At 42.2% G+C, this 14,621-nt stretch overlaps 1 protein-coding gene across 1 annotated transcript; it reads left to right on the forward strand.

Moving 5' to 3' along the window:
• The first annotated feature begins 286 nt into the window (after positions 1-286).
• LOC122923255 (proteinase-activated receptor 3-like) lies at positions 287-14,280 on the forward strand. Its single transcript, XM_044274036.1, has 2 exons — positions 287-465; positions 11,476-14,280. The coding sequence occupies exons 1-2, from the start codon at positions 390-392 to the stop codon at positions 12,504-12,506; spliced, it is 1,107 nt and encodes a 368-aa protein (XP_044129971.1). The 5' UTR covers positions 287-389; the 3' UTR covers positions 12,507-14,280.
• Positions 14,281-14,621: the final 341 nt, after the last annotated feature.

Here is a 14,621-nt window from a genome sequence, read left to right on the forward strand (position 1 = left end):
ATTTTCTTAATTTTCTTTCTAAATGCTGTTAAGAACAGCTCAGGCAAGATGGTTGCCACTATTACCATGTTCAGAAACAGAATTAAAAAAATCTGTAATCAGAAAATAAAGAGATTAGAAAAAAAGCATGAGTTGATTTTAACTGGCTGAAAAAAATCACTGACATATTCCCTTCAACAACAGGAACAAGAAGAAAAACTACCCAAAAAGGCCCATGAAAACTAAACAACTCTACATGTCATCACAAAAATACTTTGCCAGAAAAGGATGTGAGGGGTGGCATTTACGTAGCCAGCAGATACGTTCAGACTGTGGTTGATGTTCTGTGTACTGTTCACTGCAAGTCATCCAACAATTGTGAAAGCAGCTCCGGAGATCTTCTCTTCACAATGTCTCTGCGGGTTCTGTACAACATTGTGCTTCTTATGTCTCTTTTGGGCATTTTGAAGGCTTCCTGTCCAAGAGGTAAATGCACTATATGTGTGTGTGTCTGTGTATAGATATATGATAGACCGATATATGATAGATACTAGATAGATAGATAGATAGATAGAAGACAGATATTAGATAGATAGATAATAGATGATGATAGATAGATAAATAGATAGATAGGAGACAGATATGTGATAGATAGATAGATAGATAGATAGATAGATAGATAAATGATAGATAGATAGATAGATAGATAGATAAATGATAGATAGGAGACAGGTATTAGATAGATAGATAGATAGATAGATAGATAGATAGATAGATAGATAGATAGATAGGAGACAGATATGAGATAGATAGATATATGATAAATAGATAGATAATAGATGATAGGAGACAGATATGAGATAGATAGATAGATAGATAGATAGATAGATAAATGATAGATAGGAGACAGGTATTAGATAGATAGATAGATAGATAGATAGATAGGAGACAGATATGAGATAGATAGATATATGATAAATAGATAGATAATAGATGATAGGAGACAGATATGAGATAGATAGATAGATAGATAGATAGATAGATAATAGATGATAGGAGACAGATATGAGATAGATAGATAGATAGATAGATACTAGATGATAGGAGACAGATATGAGATAGATAGATATATGATAAATAGATAGATAGATAATAGATGATAGATAGCAGACAGATATGAGATATATAGATATATGATAAATAGATAGATAGATAGATAGATAGGAGACAGATATGAGATAGATAGATAGATAGCTATAGGATAGATAGATAATAGATGATAGATTACCAAATGCAATTTATTTGAAATCGCTTCCCACTAAACGATATATCAGCCTGCTGAGCTTCTCCTGGTCTAGACCATACTGTCCACAGATGTACAACGTGACAGGCCTATAAAGGGAATAGTATAGAAAGTGTATGTATGAGCCATTAGACATTCGGACATGCTGCTCCCAGCTGTGTTTAGTAAGTACTTAGTCTGTGTATATACGCTGGGGTTTTGATGCTGTCGTAAGTATATGGAAATATTTAGAAGTACAATTCTAAACATATTCCAATAGTACCAAGAAATAATAATAAAAGAGACAATACTTTAACCCGTTCACTACCGGGCCACTTTTCACCTTAAATCCCAGACCGATTTTTGCAAATCTGACATGTGTCACTTTATGTGGTAATAACTTTGGAACGCTTTTACTTATCCAAGAAAAATGTTGTTTCTTCCAATACAGTGTTGTTTTAGCACCAAATTTTGTCATTTTCACAAGGGGTAATGCAGCGTCCCACATATGTGTGTAAATGGGACACTTTAAACATCTGCCTATGTATTTGCATTGTATGGTATTTCCTATTATCTGGCTGGCAATGTCGCTGCACCCATTCGCCCCTAGGTGGTGCTGGCACCACATGATATATAGTGGGGTGTGTACAATCACGTAGGGTGTCCGGCCGTTGCATTAGAATTGGCGTCACAAACAGGATTCAAATCCTTTGTGCCTTATAGAACAGGATTTGTGCAATATAACTGTGTGCCATTATGAGATTAAGCCCCACTTACTTGATTGAAAGACTTTTGTTTGTTACACGCTTTATATGGCTACAGAGCGGTTTCAATTGTTTAAAATTGCATGGACATATGATACAAGTCACTTGCTACAAAATCGCTTTGTTAAAAGTGGAAAAATCGCATGTTTCTGTGTTACTACCACTGTTTGCTGTCAGTGAATGGACTTTTGCATTGAATCTAAAATGGCCATTGGAGGTCTTCTTGATTAATTAACTGCGCCATTACATTATGACCTGCTAGCGGCGGGAAAAATAAGTTACACCCCCTCAAGAACGGGAAAAGCTATTGTGCCACCCCTTATGCAAAGTAACTCAAAATGTGCCTCCCACCTTTGTTATATTGTGCCAAAGATGCCGGTGCCTCCCCTGTGCAAAGCGAAAACAGGGGGAGGGTTGCTCACTAGAAGAGCATGATGTGCGTGCGCACACTGGGCACGTCAAATGACGCTGAGCCCACGAGGCGAAAGGACGTGCAAGACAGCATGGTGGAAAAACACCACGATGCAGCGCCGGAGGGAAGCGCAAATCTCACCCCTGAGGCAGCACTCTGCACCCCTCGTGGTCACCCAACTTACTTAGACTTCGGTCCACAATGAAAAAGAGCTGCAGGCGTGTATCCAGGAGGTGTGGGAGCGCTACTGGACAGAGCGTGGTGTGGACCCATTGCCCAGACCGCCAACCGCTTCAGGTCAGAACACTTCCGAACAGCATGTTGTAATTAATCCAGCCGAAAGGTCCGATCCGGACCAAGTTGCGCATGTTCTTATGTGGCCAGCTGCTTCCCATCCAGAGCTCTGGTCTAAACTCTCAGCCGAAATTAAAACGGCACAGCTATCCAGAACGTATAAATGCAAGCGATACAACGAGGATATCACTTGCAAATTGTTTGAGGAACCTGTAGATAATTTCCCAGTCCTTGTGAGAAGGCTGGGCCAGGTTCTCTCATTCTGCAAAATCCGTGGCTTTGGTTTCCTACAGGACCTGATATCTAATAGGAACTATTATGTGAATCGTCGCTCAGTGAAGCGCAAGGACCTACCCAGCCACTTCCACAGACTCTATGTGGATGAAATCATCGAGTTCACCCCAGCAGAGGGCACTCGTGGGCCCTACGCTACCTGTGTCACGCGGCCCAAGCCAGAGGCTGAACCAAGTTGGGAGCCCACGGAGGACACTGAGTCTGAGGAAGACAAGGAGCCAGTACTCCTTACTGCCACAAAGCGGCCAGATGCAAAATATGTACCACGCCTTCTACCCAGCCAAAACCAGTATGCCACTGGAGTCGCAGGAACTAATATTCTCTGGCAACCTGCTCTAGTTACCAGTGATCTTAAGCCTAAACAGCAGCAACCTAAGGCTATGCCAGAAGCAATATCTATAAGAAACCCCATCCGGGAATGTGTACAGCTTCTACAGCAATTGACTGCACAGCAATGTCAGAAGACCTGTGTTCCTTCGCCAACGGAAAGATCGAATGAGCCCATGTCTACAGGAGATACCCCAAATACAGACCCAAAATCGACAGCTGCAGTTCTACCAGCTCTTGTGGAGAGAGAACCGACTGATCTAAAGAAACCCATCAGAGCTATTCCATCTTCGACGAGGTGAGAAAATATTTATACCTCCCCCTTGTATCCACTAAACGCATAACTGAAGGTGTTGGGGAAAGGTCAACCCCTGACTGTTGGGAATCTGGGAGCCCATTACCCACCGATGTACCCAGCTCTCCAGACCCCTATGATTAAGTAGGAGCAAGAGTCATTGTCAAAGGGACTCTAATGTTTGTTGTTGTGGTGTCAGTTTCTCCAAGCCACTGTGGAGCCCTTTGCCCTTTTAAAGACTCTACCAAGGACTTTATTTTTGTGCCATTTTTATTCCCTTTTTACCCCCTTTTCAGGTTATCTGGGACTTTAAAAACTAAAAAGTTTATGCAACCCAGAAATGTACCCAGAAAGACTTTTCTGTGCCTTATCCTATGCAACGCATAGACTTTTAAATAAAAAACGTTTGCACTTAAACCCTTTGGATAAAAAATTATTTATACCCCAAAATTTATGGACTTTGTCTCAGGACTACGTCATGGACTACATTGCCCCAAATGTGAGATCACCGTACATTTTATCCCCGTCAAGTAAAGAGGAAGTACAATTCCCATTATTCCTTTTTGCTATCTTGTGCAATAATATGCAAAACCTTAATGTGAGATATGCAAAATGTGTATGTGATAAATTGCCTAGAATGTGCTGTTGCGCATAACTCTTTAGAGAAGGTTATCGAAGTGTCATGATAGTAGATTGCAATGTTTGTATCCATATTTGTATTTTTGTGGAGTGTACTTGGTGTATTTCAGGTGACGGCGTAGAGATCCACAGCTTCATGTCACGTACCGGCAGGACAGGTAGTGGATCCTCTGGACCAGAGAGGCGATGGCGCGGGTTGTACTAAAGGACCGGTTCTAAGCAGTTACTGGTCTTCACCAGAGCCCGCCGCAAGGCGGGATGGATTTGCTGCGGCGGTAACTACCAGGTCGTGTCCCCTAGTAAAAACTCGACCTCTCTGGCAGCTGATAAGGCGTGGTACACAGGGAGAAGGCAAGAGCGTAGTCGGACGTAGCAGAGGTCAGGGCAGGCGGCAAAGGTTCAAAGGCGAGTAGACGGTAGCAACGGGTTCGGCAACAGGCAAGGCAAACAAACACAGTGGAGCGCTTTCTCTGAGGCACAAGGCACAAAGATCCGGCAGGAAGCTGTGGGAGGAGAAGGTATAAATGGGCAGTGCACAGGTGCAGCCTAATTAAGTCAGCACTGCCTCTCACAAACGTTAACCCTTAATAACCCTTTTGGACCAGGCACCAATCACTGGTGCACTGGCCCTTTGAATCTAAGAGTCCCGGCGCACGCGCGCCCTAGAGAGCGAGGACGCACACGCCGAGACACTGGAGTGCTGCCTGGGGGCATACGCTGTGAGCGCTCCGAGGCCAGCAGGGGACCCGGAGCGCTCAGCGTAACACTTCAATCACTGCACACATCGAGGACGACTTATCTTTTAGCAGTGGTTTATGCAGCGTCCCACATATGTGTGTAAATGGGACACTTTAAACATCTGCCTATGTATTTGCATTGTATGGTATTTCCTATTATCTGGCTGGCAATGTCATTGCACCCATTCGCCCCTAGGTGGTGATGGCACCACATGATATATATAGTGGGATGTGTCTAGCTTAGAGCAGAATGTAGAGGGGCTTAAACTTTTGGGGGTCTGATCCCCTTTACAATGTAATACTTCTGTACTGTAATGCATTGGCTGTAAGTGTATTACTGAATGTAATACACTTACAGCTTCCTGCCTGTGAGATTCAGGGGGCTGGATCTCGCAGGCTCACACGGAAGGCAGCCACAATGCCTAAGGAAGGCATCGGGATGACTTCCCTGCCATCGGGTCCCTATCACAGCAGCACGGGGACCCGATGGCAGCTCCCTCTCTCTACAGACATCGAGAGCTCCACGGTCAGCGCTGACTGCGACACATCAAGGGTTAATGTGGCTACATCAGTGTTTTAACCGATGACGGCGCATACAACAGGGGTCCGGCTATCAGTGACTGTCGGACCCCTGCAGCTGATTGGCTGGCATTTGTGACCCTGATACCAGCGCCATACATATACGGCGCTGGTATCCTAAGGGTTAAATGGATTGTCTGATTTATTTAAAACAAAATCTTCCCAAAGCCCCTAAATGTGTTACAATTTGCTGTTTCCAGTCCTCTGCTCCGGTCTGTGTTTACAGAACTCAGTGGTGACATACCACTGTAGTAATATGCATGTGACAGCTGCAGCCAGTCATTGTCCTCAGCTGCATACGACGCAACACTTGTGAGGCCAGTGATTGGCTGCAGTGGTTAGCTATGTCATTATTGCAGCCTGTAAACACAAACTGGAGGTGAGGACCTGAGCAACAGCACTGGAAGCAGCAGAGGATGAAAGGGGTTGTCTGGCCTTGGAGCGAACAACCCCATTGGTCGGGGCCTGAGCCCCTGAAGCCCTTGAACAGGACTCACAACAGAAAAGCGTGCACCTAAACAGGGATTTCAGAAAATGTCCCCAAGGTCCTCCACAGGTAATTATAGACCAGTTAGTTTAACTTCTGTTGTGGGAAAAATGTTTGAAGGACTCTTAAGGGACTATATACAGGAGTATGTGACTATAAACAATATCATAAGTGATAAACAGCATGGGTTTATGAAGGACAGAATTTGTCAGACTAACCTGATTTGTTTTTATGAGGAGGTGAGTAGTAGCCTGGACAGAGGTGCGGCTGTGTATGTAGTGTTTCTGGATTTTGCAAAGGCTTCTGATACTGTCCCTCATAGACGCTTAATAAGTAAAGTAAGGTCTATTGGCTTGGAAAGTACAGTTTGTAATTGGATTGAAAACTGGCTGAAGGACCGTGTCCAGAGAGTTGTGGTCAATGATTCCTTTTCAGAATGGTCCCACGTTATAAGTGGAGTACCCCAAGGTTCAGTGCTGGGCCCCTTAATATTTAATTTATTTATTAAAGATATCGAGAACGAGATTAATAGCACAATTTCTATTTTTGCAGATGACACTAAGCTATCTAGAACTGTACAGTCTATGGAGGATGTCCATATACTACAAGCTGACTTAAATACTCTGAGTGATTGGGCATCAACTTGGCAAATGAGGTTCAATGTGGACAAATGTAAAGTTATGCATCTTGGTAGTAGTAATCTCTGTGCTTCATATGTCCTAGTGGATGTAACACTGGGGGAGTCACTTATAGAGAAGGGTTTGGGTGTCCTTGTGGATGGTAGATTAAATAACAGCATGCAATGTCAATCAGCTGCTTCTAAGGCCACCAGGATATTGTCATGCATTAAACGAGGCATGGACTCGCGGGGAAGGGATGTAATACTACCACTTTACAAAGCGCTGGTACGGCCTCATCTGGAATACGCAGTCCAGTTCTGGGTACCAGTCCATAGAAAGGAAGCACTACAGCTGGAAAAAGTACAGAGAAGAGCGGCTAAACTGATAAGGGGCATGGAGGGTCTTAGTTATGAAGAAAGATGAAAATAATTGAATTTATTCAGTCTTGAGAAGAGACTTCTAAGGGGGGGATATGATTAACAAATATATAAATGGGCCATATAAAAAATACGGTGAAAATCTGTTCCAAGTAAAAGACAAGGGGTTATTGCCTCCGATTGGAGAGGAAAAGGTTCAGTCTCCGCAAGCTTCAAAGCTTCTTTACTGCAAGAACTGTGAATCTGTGGAATAGACATCCTCAGGTCGTGGTCACAGCAGGAACAGTGGACAGTTTTAAAAAGGGTTTGGATGGATTCTTAAAAGTAAACAACATTAATGATTATGAAAACGTGTAGAAATCTGAGTCTCACTTCCTTCTGGGATTCGCATCCCCACCTATCCCTTAGTTGAACTTGATGGACTTATGTCTTTTTTCAACTCTATTAACTATGTAACAAGTGACCCTTAAAGGTCAGAATGATCATATGCTGTTGAATGGATAATAATTAATTTAATTGCACTAAAGAGAAGATGCTGGAGCATACAGCATTATAAGCTGCTCGGACACAACACTCAGCTGGTCGTACAAAGAAATTTACAGGCAGGGGTTTTATTGTTTTTATCCATAAATTGCATTCCTCACCACAGTTGTGCCCTAAGTAGTAGCCTATCCTCCAACATCTTGTTACAACTATGCATATAATGGCTGTTATCAAATTCTATTGTTTATTTCAAAAAGGCTCTGACCAGGCTTGTAGTAGATGAGGGCCTTGTTTGTTGAACCCCAAACTAAAGTGAATAACATGATTCCATTTACTTTTTACAGACTAATCACTCTTTACTTACTGTACATGGTGTTGTCTTTTTCATCTTTTTTAGCTGTAGATCTGCCAATTCCCAGGCTTCTCTTCTGTCATCCAAGATGGCAGCAGCCCTTCTCAGACTACCTTTTTTTTTTTTTCGAAATACTTTATTGTTGTAATACAAAACTTTATATCCATATTACTTTGCAATATTATAAAATTCATAAGCCCATTAATGACATGACATTAATTTCACTTCACCAACCCCCCACCCAACCCCACTTTGCAGGAAGGAAGAAAAAAATAAATAAATAAATAAATAAATAAAATAAATAAAATAAATAAAGCCTAGGGGGGAAAAAGGTTCTGATTAATTAACCCTATTCCAATCTTTCCAGAGTTTTTTCCACTTCAAGTAAGAGCCTCTTTGTTTGTACAGAATCTTTTCATAGGTTTTCACTTTCTTGACCAGGCCCAACCAGTTGTTATACTCTGGAGCGGAAGGGGAAAACCATAATCTAGTGATCAGGAGCCTAGCCAAAAACATAACCTTGATCAGCAGTTGGCGTTTTATAGGCTGGCAATTAAGCTCCGATAAGTCCCCCAGGACCCATATCCTGGGTGACAAAGGGATAGAGATGTTAAGTTTATGAGCCAGCTTATTTTGGACCAGGCTCCAGTATCTGCTCACCGTGGGGCAGTCCCAGAACAGGTGTAAATGATCTGCCCCGGGATCGCCGCAGCGTGGGCAATCGGAAGAGGCCCTAAGGCCTCTTTTGTATAACCATGTGGGTGTCACATAAATTTTGTGCAAAATATTAAATTGTACAACAATGTGATTAAAATTGTGTGAAACCAACTTTAAACTATCCCCCATGTTCTCCCAATTTGGAGAACCCACCTCTGAAAGTAGAGAAGACCAGGCTCTCTGTCCTGGAGAGAGAACATCCGAAAAAAAGTTATTCATTAAGTGTTTATAGCAATGTGATATTTTAATTCTCGTGACAGTTTTCTTGCAAATTAAATCGTGTAGAAATAAAGGGGTATCAATAAAAAATTGGCTATCCGGCGTGCAAGAAAGTAACCCCTAAAATAGGGGAGGTTGAGACCTCCCCGCTCATAGGGCATAGAAAAATAGAGTGCCTTTAATCTCACACGCTTCCTCCCCCATATTAAATCATTGAGCATCCGGTCTATCAATCTAAAGTAGTTATCTGCAATCCATACAGGCGAGTTGCGCAAAATATAAAGAACCTGGGGCAGTACTACCATTTTTATTAATGAGATTCTGTCCGCTCTAGAAAGCAGGATTTTTTGCCATACCTTAATTTTAGCCCTCACCTTCATCAACAGCGGAATCAGATTTAATTGTAGATATTCATGCGGTTTGGCAGAAACTGTTATCCCCAGGTATTTTATTGACTCAGAGATCGTCAACTGATTATCCCATTCGCCACGCAGCTCGTCTATAGGAAGGAGGACGGTCTTATCCCAGTTGATCTCCAGACCGGATGGATCAGAGAAGAGACCAATCAGCTCCATTATACGAGGGAGAGTAGTGTCTGTTTGATGCATAAAAACCAGGATGTCATCTGCATAGAGTGAAACACGATCATACTCCCCATTTATGCCGAAGCCGGCCACCTTTGAGTCCTGCCTTATACTAGTTGCTAAAGGTTCGATGTAAATATTAAATAGCAGGGGGGAGCCTTGACGGGTACCTCTTCCCAGGATGAAACTCTCTGTCACTGTCCCATTAATCCTGATCCTAGCAACTGGGGAATTGTATAACAGCTGAATCATTGCCATAAATTTTGGTCCAAAACGCATTTTCTTCATTACCTCCCAGAGAAAAGTCCACTCCACCCTGTCGAAGGCTTTGGTAGCGTCCAACGACAGGATGGAGCGGGCACCACCTCCCGGGGACTGAATATTCGTAAATAATCTATGCAAGTTATGCTGAGTACCCCTTTTTGGCATAAAGCCATTTTGATCTGGGTGGATAATGGTGGATATGACCCGCGACAGCCTTCTAGCCAGAGCTTTGGATAGTATCTTAGCATCCGTGTTTAATAAGGAGATTGGTCTATAAGAGCTCAATTCTGCCGGGTCCTTATCCTTTTTTAAAATTAAGACAATGAGAGCCTCCATCATGGAGTTTGGTAGTCCCCCTCCCTGTGTTGCTTGGGAAAAAACCTCGAGCAACTGAGGAAGAATCACATCACTATACTTACGGTAAACCTCATATGGCAGGCCATCCAAGCCTGGCGATGAGTTCCCCGAAATAGACCCAAGGGCCTCCTGCAGCTCTGAGAGAGACAATTCCTCTTCCAGATATTTTATTTGAGCTTCATTTAAGGTGCAGAGTGGAATTTTCTCCAAGAACCGCATCGCCAGTTCAGATGTCAAGCCAGAGGAGGGTTTATATATCTGAGCAAAGTAATGCAAAAAAGTATTCCTGATTCCTTCTGAATCTATTATAATTTCCCCCTCTGTATTCCGGATCAAGGTAATCGATTGATTTTTCTTATCTTGTTGTGAGATTATTCTAGCTAGAAGCTTACCCGGTCGTCCAGACTCTGAAAAATAATTTAACCCCTTAAAAAATACCCTATGGTTTGCCTTCTCTGTTACACAACTCTCCAGGAGACAGCTGGCCTTCTGCATCTCTTCCCTTCTCAGACTACCTGATACACAGGTAGTCTGAGAAGTAGTCCTGCTGTCTTGGATGGCAGAAGCTGAGCCCAGGAATTGTGAGATCTGTAGCTGAAAATATGAAACGGAGGGCACCAGGTAAGAGTCCCGTTCATTCTCCAGTTAATGTGACTTTTTTTCTTGGACCCAAGGGTTGCTTTAATGTGTTCTCTGTTTAGACAGTTTCTACCTAATAAAAGAGTTCCTTGACAAGAAGCTGATCAAAAAGTGTCCCTTCACTGGGACCCACAGTGATAAACTGTTATCTGTGGGGAAGCTCGGCAGTAAGTATTTCCATACACATTAGTCTCTTGTTGGCCGATTCCACCGAGAACAGCAAGTTCAGGCGACACTCTAATGTGTGTGGTGAGCTCCCGACTCTCCCCTTAAAGATGATGTGGGGAGGAGACAAGGATCGGGTAAAATTAATAGTTTTTTGCCTGATCCTTTTGTTCTATCAGGATATAATCTGACACCAGAACTGTCTGCCAAAGGCTTTCTCTGCTCTCTCCCCATAGCATACACAGACATAAGCCAAGCCAAAGGTGTATGTGTCAAGAGAGATAGCTGTTAGCCAAACAATTATTCTGCCAACGGCTATTGAATGTGTATGGGCCCCGTAAGTGTTCAGAACCCCTGCAGTGCCATCACAGGGGAAATTAAGCTTTGCATGGTGCCTGTTCCAATCAGTGGGTCATCTGTGTAATGCAGAACAGAACAGATCCTCCACCATGAGAGACGATCTTTACAGCCACTCTCTACTATACAAAGGATTTCCATCTATTTACTTAGAATTCCCTAATAGGATATATGAAAATAGTCTATCTAAACCATACAGCCTCTTTAAGACAAATACAAATGTCAATGTAATCTCTTTTTTTTCCCCTATAGCTCCTCCAAAGAAGGGCAGAGTGATCTTAAACAGTAATTGTACCGCTTCCAAATTAGACATTGAAATTCTGAAGCATCTGGAGGATACCATCACTACGAGGGTTGTGCCTGCTGTCTTCACTGTGGTATTCTTCTTGGGTCTTCCAGCAAATAGTATTGCTTTATGGGTGCTCATTTTCAAAACTAAGAAGATGCCTTCTACTATGTTATTAATCAACCTGGCCGCTGCAGACTTACTGTTCTTGTTGGCTTTGCCCTTCAAGATAACTTACCATTTCATGGAAAACAACTGGATTTTCGGTGAAACTCTCTGTCGGATAGTCACTGCAGTGTTCTATGGAAATATGTATGGCTCAGTGTTATTCCTCATGGCCATCAGTATTGATCGCTACATTGGTCTAGTTCATCCATTCAGTGCAAAAGGTCTACGGGACTGGAGATACTGTACATATGCATCTATTGGACTCTGGCTTGTGGCTATAGCTGCTGTATCTGCATTTACTTTTGTACCACAGACAAAACATTTTAATTATCCAGACAGAACAACTTGCCATGACATCTGGGCAAACTGTACGGGCTATAACTGGTACACGCTGTATTTTCTTGGACTAGTGATTATAGGGTTTTTTATTCCATCGGTGGTCATTTTATTCTGCTACGTTCTGATTTTGGTGACGCTGGCAAAGAAAAAAGAATCTTACAGACGTGTTATAGGATTAATATCATTGGTGCTTATCATATTCATCCTGTGCTTTACACCCAGTAACATTTTACTTGTGCTTCATTATTTGGAGACAGAGTGGGATTGCCATAATCAACTTTACTTCTGGTACGTGGTGGCCCTGTCTCTAACGTCACTGAACAGCTGTATTGACCCTTTCATCTATTGTTATGCTTCGAGTGATTTCTGGACTACGGTAAAGGATACACTTTGTATTAGCAGGGAAGGAAATAGTGTGTCATCAGAAGGCACTAAGAGATCTAAGCTCACGTTGTCATCAGATAAAGAGATGTTAAGATCTGGTGCCTAGCTTAGTAATTTAAGGGACTGACGTTTGACTGTATCCTAAGGGTACAGCCACACGGCCAGGTTTCTGTATGCAGTTTTACAAGCCAAAACCAGGAGTGAAGTTAAATATTTGTTCTTTATACTTTCCCTCCTTAACTATTTTATGAACCATTCTTGATTTTAGCTTCCAAAACTGGGTGCAGAAACCTGACCATGGTGGCCATACCCTAATAGAACTTTGTAAATTGGTAATTTTGATTTTGCAAGTGGAGGAGACCATTCTCTGCACTGACTCAAGCTGCACATAAACTTTTCATACTAGCTCTTCCACCACATCTGATGATTAGCAAGCTCCTTATAGTTGGTATACTTCTTTTTACAAATGGCTTTACATATCTTAGTTTGGTTATACAGACAGGTACTGAGTGTGCATGATTCCCTAACATGCCCAATTCTCCTGACATAAGGGCTGCGAGGAGTGTCTGGTAGCTCAGTATCCTCCTTTTTCTAGGGCAGTAGATATGCAGGAGTCAGTGGATGATAGCAACTATCTTGTGTGCATGGGGTACTTTAATTATACAGAGTATAATGTCCTTGAAGTCCCCAGCCATCTTCATTTTTATATTGGTGGCACTGTAGAAGCGTAATATGGCTGTATCTCCACAAATCATTGTACTGCTATGTTACCTATGCTTTTCATTGGCAATTGCTACATGACTAAAGCACCCCTCACAGTTAGACATCTAAGAATTGAACACAATAACAGGTTAGCTGTTATGTAGCATAGTCCTGACCTTTTACTATTAGTCATGGCTTTATTTTACTTGGTCATGACTCTAAACTGTTTGCAAATTATACCCTGATTAGAGGGACTAAAGTTGAAGAACTGCCCTTTACCAGGCAGGCAGGTTCAATGATATCTTAGTTGTTGTCCTCAGGATAGGTTATCAATATCAGAACGATAGGAGTCTGACACCTGGCACCTCTCCTATTTGTGGTTTTGGGTCACCGAGGTGCCAGAAACTATACATTGTACCGAACTGGAAGTAGACAGCTCCATACACTTTGTAGTAGCCATGCCAGGGTACTGCAGCTAAGATCCCATTCAAGGGAGCTAAGCTGCAGTACAATGGCACAGGAAACTACACAGTGTACGTAGCCTTCCGCTACACTCCATTCACTGTATAGTTTCTGGCACAGTGGGTGCCTGAAACAACTGATTCACGGTGGTGCCAGGTGTCAAACCCCTATCGTTCTGATACTGATGACCTATCTTGAAAACAACTTGAATGTTGTGAAGGATCCACTCAAGGCTGGCTTTAGGTTGTTTGGTGTCTTGTAGAGTATCTTCCAGTGAAGCGCTCTCTGTTTACGTAGTGCTATATAGTGCCTAAATAATATTGCCATAAGGTGCCCAAGTAACGCTTCCCAATTAATAAATTAGAGTGTAGGAAGATTTTAGGTTGCTGGGATATCAGGAACAGTGTCACCCACTTTAATAGTAACAGGTGTTGCGCCCTGTGTGACAGCTGGCACTGGGTGCACTGTAAGAGTTATGTAAAGAAGGCATATTCGCTGCTCAGAAGAACTGAAACAGAACATGAGGTCTACTCATAATTGTTGAGTACTCTTAAGTTGTGAACCTGTGTTTCTTTTGAGAAGTGTTGCATTACTAACCAGAAAAGTTCATCCGTAAAATAAGATTTTGCAAATGATGAGCACAAGAGTAAACTGAACTAATGAGGAAAACTGTACTTAATAAAATTTGTACATGGTATAATAAATATATGTATGTATATAATGTATATATGATGTATATTACATAATAGACATGCACTTGTGTGTTTTGTACATATATAAACACTGATTACGTATAGCATTAAAACCACCAAATATTGTGTAGATATTCCTTTGCCATGAAGACAGCTCTTACCCATTGAGGCATGGACTCTGAAGATGTCCTATGGCAGTGATGGTGAACCTTTTAGAGACCGAGTGCCCAAACTGCAACCAAATACCCACTTATTTATCGCAAAGTGCCAACAGGGCAATTTAACCTGAATACCAATATAGTATATCTTCCATGTACTTTATCATTTAGCTATAATAGCTTAATAGCCTACATTCAGTGAGCCGC

Source organism: Bufo gargarizans, unplaced genomic scaffold (assembly GCF_014858855.1).
Source record: "Bufo gargarizans isolate SCDJY-AF-19 unplaced genomic scaffold, ASM1485885v1 original_scaffold_1406_pilon, whole genome shotgun sequence".
In the NCBI taxonomy this organism is placed as follows: Eukaryota; Metazoa; Chordata; class Amphibia; order Anura; family Bufonidae; genus Bufo; species Bufo gargarizans.

Coding starts and splice junctions, on each gene's coding strand:
- LOC122923255 (XM_044274036.1), top strand. CDS start 390: ATGTCTCTGCGGGTTCTGTACAACATTGTGCTTCTTATGTCTCTTTTG. Junction 466..11,475: donor GAAGGCTTCCTGTCCAAGAG/GTAAATGCACTA, acceptor TTTCCCCTATAG/CTCCTCCAAAGAAGGGCAGA.